At 41.9% G+C, this 14038-nt stretch overlaps 1 protein-coding gene, 1 long non-coding RNA gene and 1 other non-coding gene across 4 annotated transcripts in view; all 3 read right to left on the minus strand.

The window, feature by feature from the left end:
• Window positions 1–14038, minus strand: part of cubn (cubilin (intrinsic factor-cobalamin receptor)) — a 143487-nt gene that overhangs the window by 65305 nt on the left and 64144 nt on the right. For both annotated transcript variants that reach the window (XM_031300163.2, XM_035998238.1), the window contains exons 33-42: window positions 13393–13509; window positions 13121–13234; window positions 12477–12605; window positions 12197–12329; window positions 10222–10427; window positions 7381–7562; window positions 6023–6215; window positions 5205–5402; window positions 4346–4492; window positions 2673–2863 (exon numbers count right to left, since the gene is read on the minus strand). In XM_031300163.2, coding sequence (XP_031156023.1) covers window positions 2673–2863; window positions 4346–4492; window positions 5205–5402; window positions 6023–6215; window positions 7381–7562; window positions 10222–10427; window positions 12197–12329; window positions 12477–12605; window positions 13121–13234; window positions 13393–13509 — 1610 coding nt within the window. The remainder of the gene's footprint in view (window positions 1–2672; window positions 2864–4345; window positions 4493–5204; window positions 5403–6022; window positions 6216–7380; window positions 7563–10221; window positions 10428–12196; window positions 12330–12476; window positions 12606–13120; window positions 13235–13392; window positions 13510–14038) is intronic.
• On the minus strand, window positions 3797–3869 carry trnak-cuu. The gene has a single exon. It is a non-coding gene; the product is annotated as a tRNA-Lys (tRNA).
• On the minus strand, window positions 8234–9996 carry LOC116050129. The gene is made up of 2 exons (XR_004105019.1): window positions 9924–9996; window positions 8234–8324 (listed from the first exon to the last, which is right to left on the minus strand). It is a non-coding gene; the product is annotated as an uncharacterized LOC116050129 (long non-coding RNA).

Genomic DNA, 14038 nt, shown 5'->3' on the forward strand with positions numbered 1-14038 from the left:
TTTCTGTTAAACTACTAAAACTACTTTTGAACATACACATGTTCCACCAAAACAAGTTCTTTCCCAAGGCTATTTTCAGCGACGTCGTGGCTCCGTCCGGCGCTTAGCTCCGCCCAAGGTGATTGTGACTAGTTTAAAGAATGCCAATAAACCAGAGCACATTTTTCTCCCATCCCGGAATGCTGTGTGGACTAGCCAGACCTTCCTCCGCAGCTCTGCGGAGGAAGTTCTGGCAATGTGAGACTAATGGATAGGACATGGTCCAAACTGTAAAAATCAAAGTAGACGTCAAATAAATGTTTCCCAAAGTCATTTAAGGCAGTTCTTATTCAAGTGTTTTTGACACTTTGTTTGATGCTATGAAAAAACGGGGTAAAACGTCATGATTGACAGCTTGGATTGACTCGTGACTGGTCAGGCGGGTTTATGTACCAGACTTGGCTCCACTATTGCTATATACTGACACTATTTAGGGCCCGAGCGCCGACAGCGGCGAAGGCCCTATTGGAACTGAAGGAATTATTATTATTTTCCCGGCAAATTAATTGCCTTTTTGAGGGGCTTAACATATTCAAAAACTCCCCAAATTTGGCGGTCGCCTCAAGTTTGGTGAAAATGTATGTATTTTAAGGGTTTTGGGAATAGGCACGCAAAAATGGCTCGCTAGCGCCCCCTACAAAATTTAAAGAATTGAGCCCCTGCAGTACGTTTAACTTAGACTTACGAAACTTGGTACACATATGCAGCATGTCAAGACGCACAGAAAACGTCATTGGAGCTATATCCTAAACCCAACAGGATGTCCGCCATTTTGAATTGAATGTTCGAAATTAGTGTGTGCGATTTTGGCCATTTCCACGTCGTACTTTAACGAACTCCTGCTAGAGATTTCATCCGATCAACTTCAAATTTGGTGTATGCCATCTTAAGACGTTAAAGATGAAAAGTTGTTAAAAGAAAAAAATTTCGTCATAGGGCGTGGCTGTGGCGGGGCGGACATTTTGAGCATTTAGCGATGAACGAGAACGTGGCTGTAACTACAGTGTACATTGTCATATCTACTTGAAATTTCCCACAATCAACAAGAGTCCAGGCCTGAGGACATATACAGGCCAATATTGACTTTTGGTCATAGCGCCCCCCGCTGGCAACAGGAAATCAGCCTTATATGACAAACATCATCCAATTTACATGAAACTTATAATGTGTGGTTTACATGTGATACTGAGCCACCCCCTATACTTTAACCACGCCCATGTACACAGGCCACGCCCCCTTCCATAACATTTTAACCATTTAAGGTAGAGTCTTGTGTGGTGTCATTGAACTCAGCAGAGAGTTCCTTCTTTATTGCTGATGATTTGGCCCGCCCCCTATGCTTAAGCCACGCCCCCTTTCATAACTGGTGACCCATTTAAGGTAGAGTCTTGTGTGAGGTATCATTGAACTCAGCAGAGAGTTTGTTTTTGATTGATGGTTTGGCCCGCCCCCTGTGCTTAAGCCACGCCCCCTTTCATACCATTTGAAACGTTTAAGGTAGAGTCTTGTGTGAGGTGTCATTGAACTCAGCAGAGACTTCCTTATTCATTGCTCATGGTTTGGCCCGCCCCTCTATGCTTAAGCCACGCTCCCTTTCATAACTAGTGACCCATTCAAGGTAGAGTCTTGTGTGAGGTATCAATGAACTCAGCAGAGACTTCCTTTTTAATTGGTAAAGGTTTGCCCCAACCCCTATGCTTTGGTCACGCCCCCTTTCACAGCTGATGAACTATATGACGTAGAATCTTGTGTGAGGTATCATTGAACTCAGCAGGGAGTTCCCTTTTCATTGCCTTCCCTTTTCCACGCAAATGCACGGTCGCAAGGAGCGGCGTCCGCCAGTAACCCCAACACGTGCAGAGACGTGAGGGCCCATCCAACACTGCTTGCAGCTTTAATTGTATTTATAGTTTTCTATCTCACTATATGTTTGCACATTGTCTTGTATCTTGTTCTGTACCTGTTTTTGTATCTTGTTTGCGTTTTATGTTAAAGGTGCTCTAAGCAATGTTGGGTGACGGCACTTCTTGTTGACGGAGGCTAGCTCGCCCCTCCCTCTTCCTCATCCCATCCCCTTCCCCTCCCTTCCACGCACTAACCACCCAACCCCCACCCCCAAATCCTTCTTGTCGGTTATTGGCTGGAACACTGTTTGTTATGTTTGGTGGTGCAGGTTGACGCAGTTTGTTTTTGTTGCCATTTGTGGAGCCTGGGCTGTCTACAGAGACTGCGGAGACAGTCAGAACATGTTGTAGCCTAAAAAACGAGTGACATCGCTTAGAGCACCTTTAATTAGTTCATTATTTTGCTTTCGCATCAGGACCAGGGAAACACAATTTCATTACAGTACTGCACTGCACCCCACTGTATATGGATGGATGACAATAAAGTCTCTCTAATCTCTATGTATGTATTACTTTGTAAAAGAACACAGGAACAATCTGAATGTTAGGAATTATGTGTTCCAGTACCAGCAACTGGACAACTTGTACTAACTACTATTAACTGAAAATCTCAAGTTGATGCTAAGGTGAAAAACTAAACTTTCGCTTGCAGTAGTATGGATCTGGTTTTGAACTTTGATATAATATACAGATTTCAGATTTTGATTCAAGCTTCTAGATGTTGTTTACCTCCAGGTAGTCTCCTGTGCTGCATCCGGTTCCAAAGCCTTGGATCTGGAAGGGGCTCTGGAAGCTGACAGACACTCTGAAGCCCGGCGTCACCATCACATGCCAGCTACAGTCCAGACCGGGCCCGTAGTTCTGGGGGTAGTGGGGACTGCTCAGCACGCCTCGGTCTACATGCAGGAGGCCGCCACAACCTGGAAAGACAAATAATATCATTACTATTCTTGTATAGTAGGGCTGAACGATGAATCATATTCAAATCGAAATTGAAATTTGAAAGAATGCGATTAGCTAACCATGAAGACCGCGATTAAGCAAATGTTTGGTTTACCATTTGGTGTTCCTCTTTTTATTATATTTACTTTTTTTTATAAGATAAATGCTGGAATAATGGTACATATAACAGATTGTTTACAGAAATGTCCTAGTTTCCGTGGATCTTTCATTCATTGTTTATTACTTTATTTAACATGATGGTAGAAGGTGTAATATGAAGAAGCTGCTGTTGAACTGTGGCATAACAGACATTTCAGTTTACAGGAAAGTACTGATATTTTTTATTGGAATTGTTTTATTATTATGATTACTTTAGCTTTTGTGATAAATGTTCTGTTTGACTGTTCAATGTTCAATGCATATTAAAAGAAAAACACTTATTGCTGGTAATTCATATATGTTCTCATCCTTGCATAAGAATATACTGTAATGTGTGTCTCATGTTATAATGCTCCATGACATGTTTTATCTGATACAGTGTGAATATTATACAGTGAACTTGGCTAAACTTTTAAGAAGAAAAAAAAACGCAAAGTGAATCACAATCGTAATATCTGGCAGAAAAATCGCAATTCGATTTTTTTTCCCAATTAGTAGCCCGATTAGTAGTGGCAGGAGCGTGACAGGAAATGTGTAGAAAAAGAAAGGGATTGGACATGGGGGGGAACGGTTACGACTTTCTCCAGGTCAATGAAATGCAGTGTTTTTTAGTGTATTGTAAGCCTGGTGGCCCACCGGGCCTAAGTTGTTCTGGGACACATTGACATGTGGCCGGAGGAGCCTGGGATGGAAGTGCCAGTCTTGTGGTTGAGGAGCAACCACTCTACTTCCAAGCCATCCCACAATACCTACACCCAACGTGGGGCTCAAACCCACGACACTGAGATTAAGAGGCTCATGCTCTACCGACTGAGCTAGCCAGGCTTATAGAGAGTAATGCGATTTCTGTAATCAGGCCCTATTTGCTATATAGTGTAATGCATTTGCTGCGTTTAAATGGCACACATGTACACCGCTTTCCGTTTACAATCCCACAATGCAATGCATTGTATAGATCAGGATGTGGGAAAGTGAGCAGGAAAAGAGCCAGGCATACAAACAATTGGTGATGTAGATGGCAAGGTACTGAAGTAAAGCCAAAATGTATAATTATTATTATTGTCACAAATTTCATTTCATATCAAACAATTCATTTTATATCTACTTTGTCATAAACACCCAAGCTGAGCGATGTTATATTGTGTTTGTGCCTGCCACCAATAATTGCACAGGCACAGTACAAGCCGATCCAAAGCTTATGGTCACAGCTGCACACTTCAGAAACTGACTACTGACTATTGACTTTAACTGACACGAGTAACAAATATATGTTTATTATTATTCAGTTTTTGGTGTCTGACCTCTGGAGTAAGAGGCATTAAAGCCTCGACCGCTAATGCTGCTGTCTGAGGAGAAGTGGATGAACATGGAGTCTCCTGTTGAGTGGAGAGAAGCTGGAGGTTCCCGCCCACACACAGTGGCCAGCACGGGGGATAGACTGCTCGCACCTGAGAACACACACACACACACACACACACACACACACACACACACACACACACACACACACACACAGATGCAGACAGACACACACACACACACACACACACACACACACAGAGACCCACACACACACACACACACACGGAAATCATAGGATGTCCAGAAGAGCAAACAGACCTAACTCTAAAAATATACTGGTGACTCCATTCAGGTTTGCTTTACGATCTTCAATGGTAATAACTAAAGGCTTTTTTTGGTGATATACTGTAAATCTTAGTTCACTCATATAGCCACACAACCAGATTTGATCAGTTCACAGTGTCAGCAGCACAACATACAGGGGGAAAATTATGGAGCTGATTTCAAGAGCCAGTTTGAAGGCGGTGTCAGAGTTGACTGGAGAACAAAAATCTCAGGGTTGGCGTTGATAGCATTTACTGTGGCCGAGATATTCTAAAGTTCGTGGGAAAAAAACGAAATGTTCGCATTTTTTAACCGAGGAAATTAATGAAAACATTTAATTTCTCCAAGATCATAATTCTGATGACATCATCCAGATTTTTTTCCCAGACCTTAAAAAGCTCCTCCAGAGTCACAAAAGAATTAGACTAGAACTGTCTTCACAGGCTGATTTTGAAGTTGTTCTGTAAATTCCAACAGCGCGAGAGGTCTTATTTTGTTCATCACTGTCTTATTTTGTAGGGTGTCATGGCTTACCGTCTCTGATGACAAGGCTGTCAAAGTAGCAGCCGGGGTAGTCCTCTATGTCCAGAGACAAGAGGTTCAACTCTACGATGGAGCCTGGAGAACGTATCAGCCAGGTACACTCCTGGTTAGGAGCGTAGCTCTCAGGCCAGCCAGGAGAAAAGAGGAAGCCAGGAGTCTCTCCGGTCATTAGCAATCCACCACATGCACCTGAGAGAGACACACACACACACACACACACACACACACACACACACACACACCCCAACACACACACACACACACACACCAACACACACAGACGCACACACACACACACACACACACACACACACACACACACACACACACACACACACACACACACACACACACACACACACAGGGTTCTTTCAGATGGTGCACATACTATTCTGAAAATGTATGACCATGCAGATATCCATCCAGATGATAATAGATAAGTATTCATACAGACATACCTTTAGTGCACAGTGGACTGGTTATGATATAATTATTTACCCTTCAGTTCATAAATGTAATTTTACTTTTCACTTTCTTTTATTCACTCAGAAAAACAACGTTTTCATACACATAATCAAATTAAGTACACAAACCCCTTAGCATATATTGCAGTCCTACTCGAACGTCAGAAAAAAACACAGAACCATGGGCAAATTAAAGGAAAAGCTTAGTGAGCTGTTTTGGATTAAAGGCATCAGGATGCCAATGTGTCCGACATTTTGAATTATTGGTCTTTTTTTGAGTGTGCAGAACCAGAAAGTATGTCTTTACACGTTGTGTGCTTTATGTGAAAGAGCTCGCTGTCTGACCTGGTGGGATAGTGGGTGGTGGTCCAGAGTCCTGGACAGCAGTCCATTCCACGAGGAAACCTCGCCCCCCCACCACTGAATCTGTCTGGAACTGCAGGGTCACCGTGCTTGCAGAACTTCTAATGGGAGGGGGCAGGGCCAGACCACAGAATGTTCCGATGGGGAAGTAATGAACACTGGGGCCGTCAAATATCTGGAGGGGAAAAAAGGATCGAGGGTCGAATGGATGAGGGAGTGTCATAGCTGTGTTCACTCTCTTACACCTCTCTTCTACACCCTGTACACTAGTGACTGTCACACTGAGTTTACAAAACTATCACACAGCTAAGTTTGTAGAAGGCACAGTTAAAGGGTAACTACTGTTTTTTTCAACCTGGACCCTATTTCCCTATGTTTTTGTGTCTAAGTGACTGATGGGAACAACAATCTTTGACATTGGTCCAGTATTAAGCGAGATCGCTGCAGTCGGCAGCGGAGAAACAAGCTACAATGTAATTTATTAGGGCAATTGTCCAGCTTGTATTTACCTTCACAAAAGTGCTCGTTTTGCCGCTGACAGGCTGAGATTAATATTCTAAGTGTCTGACAACATTATGGAAAGGATTTCTAAGGAGGTCGACCTTTCTGTTAAAGAGTAACATTTAAAAAAATTGTAAACATCCGCGAAATTGAGTCACTAAAGCCACCAGACTCCATGTAAATAAATAAACAGTAATTTTAGCATCATAAAATACACTTCATTCAGAGTCAACAGAATCAAAATAAAACTATGAAAAGTCGTTTTGGGTCGTCTTTCCACTTTTCCCACCATCACAACTCTAGTTTTGGTTGAAATAAACACATAGTTTACTGATTTACATGTGAAAATATGTTGGCTCTATAAACGCTATAAGTAATGCTTTTTTAAATGAAGTCTGGTGGGTTTAGCGCTAGCGACCTCAGAGCTGTTTCTGGTTAAACAGAAAGGTCTCAAAGAGGTTTTAAAAAGGCAGATCTCTGTAGGGATCCTTAAAACAGGACTTTCAGTGGACCAAATTGACGATGTACATTTGCCCCATAGGGTTACATTGCTGCCCGGTCTGTGGCTGCCGGTCACAGTGTTCACGCTTAATACTGGATCAATGGCAAAGATTGTTGTTCCTATCAGTCACTTAGACACAAAAACATAGGAAAATAGGGGTTAAAAAAAACGGTAGTTACCCTTTAATGTGCAATCTGTTATGTGATGCATCTATTTTAAATCTATTATTGTTGCAATGAAGTTCCATTTGAAACAATATATTGCAAACATTCTGACTGTAATTGTTACAAGTTTAATCAAGGATACAAATGTGATTTCACAGCACGTGCAATCTTACTTTGAGATGGTCGTAGTAGCAGTTTTGCAGGTCCTCTATGTCCATGTCCAAAAAGCGGATCTGGATGTAGCTGTCCCCCTCCACAGTTATGGTCCAGCGGTAGTGGGCATTGTTGGGGTACGTTCTGGGATACAGTGGGGATGCTATCTGACCAAAGTCCCCCACCACATCATTACCATACACTGAGAAACAGAGAGGAAGTCAAAGTTAGATTTCTCATTCTCATTCTCTGTTTTCTTTTCTTTTTTCAATTGGTCAGACTAAACATTTACTCAAAAGATGAATAAACAGACCTGTACACAACACAACTTATGTACATTGAAACATTTACATCAGAAAAATATTTCTAGGACTAATGCCAATGAGAAGGGGCTAGTGCGTGAGTTAAGAAGATGCAATAGAACACAAGACTGTCCTCCCCGGAAAAACGGCCACATAGGTCATGTGTACAAGTATACGAGTATTACGACCCTTATCAACATTTCAAGATTCAAGATTCAATACATTATTGCCATGCAACTAGTGCCGACCTTCCACCAAACAACTTTTCGAGCGATTCCACTGTCTCAGACAAATTCCCAATATCTGAATGAAATCCTAGCTAGCCTAGTCTCGCTAGAGTTGGGGCGCTCCCGTCATCTCCATCGTTTAGTGTAAGGTCATAAAACTCAGTCCCAGTCAGTCTTTTTACCGTCTGGACGTTCAGACAAAATCAAACATGTTTGATATTATCTTAAGTTTAAAGTCTTGGTAGTGAAGTTAAATCACGTGAACATTGTCAACAACTAATAGGTGAGCTCCCTCCAGCACCAAACAGGAAGCAGCGAAAGGCTAGAGCCAGTGGTGTTTACGGTTGCTATGGCACCGCGCTAAGCTAAACGCTAAAGAGGGAAAGTTGCCGATTTTCAACCCTTCTGAAGCAAGTCATCCAACGGGAGTTTAACCTAGGGGGACCAGACGTCCCCGGTGGAGCTGTCCCCGGAAATGTCTCCGGTTTTCACTGTGACTGACAGACTCGAAACTGGAATGAAAGAAAGAAAACATTGATCAAACGCACACCCTACAGGTGCAGGCTCAAGACAGCCAGAGCAAGCGCTGCTCAGAGCTCAGAGATGTTTTAGAATGCCCATATTTTACAATGCTAAAATTACTGTTTATTTACATGGAGTCTGATGGGTTTAGCGAACGCAATTTCGTGGACTTTTTTGTTTAAAAAAAGGATCTTACTCTTTAACAGAAAGGTCGACCTCCTTAGAAATCCTTTCCATAATGTTGTTAGACACTTCAAATATTAATCTGAGCCTGTCCGTGGCAAAACGAGCACTTTTATGAACGTATTACAAGTTGGACAATTGTCCTATTAACTTACATTGTAGTTTGTTTCGCCATTGCCGACTGCAGCGATCTCGTTTAATACTGGACCAATGTCAAAGGAAAATATTTCCTCAATAGTTTTAATTGTATCTGATACTCAATGAGCTGTTGCAGAAACAAGCCCAGCGTGAAGAAATAAAGCAAAAGCTGTCAGATAAATGTAGTGCAGTAAACATTACAACATTTCCCTCTGAGGTGTAGTGGAGTACAAGCATGACGTAGCAGCAGACCTTTAGGAGGTCTCAGCCCCTAATGAGAATGTGACATGATATAGCGCATGCAAAAGTGTTAATCTGCGCCATGAAATTACCAACTTCTTCACAACCGCACTCCTGCTCTCCCTCTGACAGATAGAGACTCCGCCAAAGGCGTGAGTCTGGCACAACCACCTCAACCAGAATCTAAGCTTTCCAATGATATTAGCGCCAGTTGCTGTGACAAATGGTTTGCGAGAAAATTGACATTGAACTTACATGAAATGTTATCATATTTGCATTCTGAATACATCTCTGCACACCCATTACTCTCTGTGAAATATCTCACAAACTCTTCACTCAACACATGCATCGGTGCAAAAAGCGGTTCCCGGGTAATCTGGTTTTGAAATTGCAACAAAATTTCTACATGATCTCCAACTTTGGGCCAAATTTATAATGTATTCTCATGTAAACTATTTATGTCAGCACAGACATTTTTATAAATTGCTTAGCCAGTGTATCCCACCATAATTGTTTTTATATTGCTTACTTATATATATCCCAATTACAAATATGAATATATACATTTCTATGCTTCCTATTGACATTAATGCAAAAATATGAAGAAAAAACTATTCCACCTGTGTGTGTGCATAGTTAAAATTCTGAAGTGCAAAATAGTTCAGGCTACAGCACAAATATTAAGATAACCTCTGAATTTCTTTTAAAAGTGCACCAGATTGATGCATTTAAACGTTAAAAAGATTTCCTTACAGGGGAGCATGTCCATGGATCCCCCTAGGGGGGCTTGTGCCTCAGTGCAGCTCTAGGTCTAATAGTGATGCCCCTGGGGCAGTGTCCCCGTTTTAAGTTTACAAAGATAAAAACATTGCCTGTTTGGGAGGTATTTACGCTTCTGAGCTGAAAATGTCCCTGGATTTTGTCTCAGAAATCTGGTCACCTTAGTTTAACCGGCAGATAAACACAGACCTCCAGGTACTGGAGACATTCATCTGCATGTACGGCAGAACAGAACATCTGCAAACTTTCCCTTAAGTTACCAGCTAACGCTAGCGGTAGCTAGCTAGCTTGGTTAAATTTTTCAAAACAAATCTAGTTGTAGTCTTGCAATGTGTGACCCTGCAAGATACCCAGTCTTTACATGTTATGACATTATACATATTATGTCTTTAACGTTAGATGTGAGATGGTGTCACACTTTAGTGAGATGGTGTCACACTTCAGTCTTTTCTACTACGCAGACACTCACAGTGTGAGAAGGTGGCTCTGAATCCCTCTCCGCTGATGGATGAGTCTGAGACAAACTTAACCCACAGGATGTGACCAATCACAGAGGTGTAGTTGGAGGGGAGCGACATTCCACAGAAGCGACCAACCAGATGGCCGGTGGAGTTGCCTTCTCTGATTTCCAGGTAGTCGTTTTGACAGCCAGAGTCTCCCTGCAGGTGAAAGACACTGAACAAAACACAAGCAGACGGTTACTGATATGGAAAAATGGGGTATTCTCTGAATACCAAACATCAGCCACAGATAAATCCTCCTAACCACACCCACCGCATCCTATGCACTACCTACTCAATATGTTAACCATCGTTCATACTTTTGTGTAAATAAACAGTAGCGTGTATCTTTAAGGACGCACTGGGCTGTAATGTTCAACATCACAAATTGAAAAATACTGAAAAAGGAAAGCAACTAGACCAACAGTCACAGGTGACAAAACCACAGATTTGAAATATTTAGAAATGTGAATTAAAGCGTTTTTTAAGTTACAGAGCTGCTTCGGATGCTGCCCGTTTGCCTGTTTCGAACGTTGACGTTACTACCGCATTGCATTGTGGGATACTTATGCAGGCGTAGTGTGCAGTGTTTGCATACTGTAATACTTCACTGGAAATAGTATGCAATTAAGTAAGTACAATTGGTTTCATACTTAGCCATACAAAAAAATCTCACTAGGCTACCGTCGGTCATGGATCAGAGAAAGTGAACCTTAAATCAGTCACGGGGCAGTTGGATTTATCTACTCACTTTCAAAAAAGATTTATTGAAAGCTTTAAAGATTTGCGACGATACCAAACCGATTTAGAACGTTGCAGGGAAAAGTTGCAGCGGTCTGAACCGGCCCGGAGGCTCAATGAGCACACGCAAGCACTGTATGTGGTCGAGCGACCTGGAGAGTGACTGAAGAGAGCGAGCGTCGTTAAAACAAGGCAGTGAGTCAGAGAAACAAAACGTTGTTTTCGCCGTTTCATCACTAGAAGTGTAACTGCAGCAAGCATCTCACTATCACTAGCGTTATTTACATTCATATTTAGATGCAACAAATGATATATATTTAGATACAAAAAGCCTGGAAGTTGGAACTTAGAACGGAAGTACAAATAGTTGCTATGGAAATGACTAGAGCCTGACCGATAAAGGATTTTTCAGGCCGATATCGATACAAATATTTGGTGATTTAAAAATCCAATATTCCGATTATATCCAGAAACGCTAACAAAACATAAACAGATTTCCCTAACATTAGTTATTTGTAGTTATTTATGAGTCCTCACTAAAATAATATGATAATGCAGTTTAAATATAAACTTGTTTGTTTTATTGTCACAACAGAACAGAGAAACATCAAAATATATTAAAGTTCTGCTAAATAAAATGTATAAAAATACAAACTTAAGATCTGAAACTTATAGGGTTAAACACGAGTGTTGCAAACAGGGACGTTGTAGAGTGCCCTCTGGTGGACAAACTATGCAACGCCAACACTCATAACATGGTTGAAGGGTGGGTGTTTCGTCGGTTTTTATTTTATTTTTTAAATATTCATTTATCGGCCATTATAAATGCTGATAACAATAGTTTGGAAAATGCCTAATATCGGCCCGCCAATATATCGGTCGGGCTCAAGATGTTACACCGTCTCGTCTCGTCTCATTGGTGTGAAGTGGCAGCTTTCAGAACGCTGCAGAACGGTGCGTTGCAAGTAGCTGCAAGTATACACTCGTCTCGCTCATGAATCTTTGGTCTGAACTGGACTTTACGGTGCTGTGAAGATTCGACTGTGAGACTTGCTGTCGAATCAGGCTCTTTCCATCGAAGTCAAATATCAATCAAATCAATCAATCATCAAATATTCCACTATTCTGGGTCACCCCTAAATGTCACACACTGTTTTAGCCGAATAAAAAGCATGTTAGTGTGAATTTCGGACTCAATCTTACATGAATGAGAGCTGGAGACGGTTCCCTGGCGAGCTTCTGATGGTCCACACACACTCCACATTCGGCGGATAAGCATCCGGATAGTTCGGGCTGTTGAACGCACCGCTCTCCATCACTAGATCTCCTCCACAACCTGAGCAGAAGAGGGGATAAGAATAAGTTGTTCCTGTCAGTGTCAGTGCGTATGCATGAGATCGTTTGGACTCTGAATTGGCAGTGACCAGGTACTATTACTATAGTGTGTTTAGCTAGACCGGTGAGCAGTACTGTTGTGTCTTACTGGAGGTGGATGCTGAGTACATTGCTCGGAACCCTTTTTTGGAGACGGACACGTCGGTGACGAAGTTGACCACCATGGAGTTACTGAAGGATGTCACTGGGTGAGGTATTTCATAGCCACAGTAGCGCCCTGACAACATTAGACATCATATGTGAATTTGAAATGAAGGCTACACGTCAACTTATTACATTCAACCATCTCAGCTCAGTAATGTCATCACATACAGTGTCATTGTTAACTTATAGTTTAATGAATTTGATGTATGTTTAAAGGATATTTTTGAGCACCGTCTCAGGTAGTGCACCTGAATCTCATTGTATGTAAACGCAATGACAATAAAAGGAATCTTATCTGACTATTTTGAACATAATGTGCCCGGGTGAAAACAATCGAACACAGCACACAGTGCAGGCATACACATCCAGACTGCTCTCTCACAAACACGCACGCGCACACACACGCACACACACACACACACACACACACACACACACACACACACACACACACACACAGGCTGCAAGTAACTCAGTAGTATGAATCAAACGGATTAATCCATTATCAAAATAGTTGGTCGATTTAAACAGACACATGCACGCACCCGGGCACACACGCACACGCACACGCAAACATAGTATAACTACCTATAGACGGCGCCTGGTAGTTGTCTCCATCCAGGATCTCCACTGCATCATGGGAGCAGTTGGAGTTAATCCTCTCTAACTCAAAGTCAGTGAATGACAGGGTCACATGGTTAACTGGCCACAGAAAGAAGGTCAAAGGTTAAAAGAAGGAAGCTTTTTGTGTATAAGACCATGTATACCCGATGACATTGTCAATGATCTCTCCAGGATAAATAAAGGTTGAATGAAATACAACAGTACCATTTTCTAGTCTAAGGGCGAATGCAACTTACATGGTTCCTGTGCTCTGATGATCCAACTACAGTTCAGATTGGGTGGGTATTGTCCTGGGTACCGTGGCGACGCAATGGCCCCACCAATATCATTGGTCGTGATGGTTGCACCACAAGCTGTTGGAAGCAAACAAAATGACATAGTGAGTGTCTTCCAGCCCTCGGCCATCACGACATGCAGGTCGAGCCGGTTGACTTTAGGGTTGGGTATTAGGAATAGACCAATCATCGGCCCTGGACAATTTTGGGCAGTTTGCAGATTATCTGTATCGGCGTTTCATTTGCCTGATAACCAATAAAGTTAATAAATTAAAAAGTCTTATACTTTGGCTCGGGTACAGCTCTGTCTGTCCCTCTGCTTCGGTTTCACTCACCACTGAGTCTGACTTAATGTCCCCCCCACAACACTATCTAACTCTCTGTTACAGGGGATTATGGTGAAAGTTTCTCATTTATTAAATAATTGCTTACAGCATTTAAACAAAGTTTTGTGTTGGAGTATGTAACATTCCAAAATCTTAATTTTGACTTAAATATTTTCATTTTCACTGTATATGCACATCGGTTCCAAATATCGATTTCATTAACTACTGATAATCGGTATCGGCCTTGAAAAACCAGTATCGGTCGATCCCTATTAGGTATC

The sequence above is a fragment of the Sander lucioperca genome, chromosome 23 (genome assembly GCF_008315115.2).
Source record: "Sander lucioperca isolate FBNREF2018 chromosome 23, SLUC_FBN_1.2, whole genome shotgun sequence".
Lineage (NCBI taxonomy): Eukaryota > Metazoa > Chordata > Actinopteri > Perciformes > Percidae > Sander > Sander lucioperca.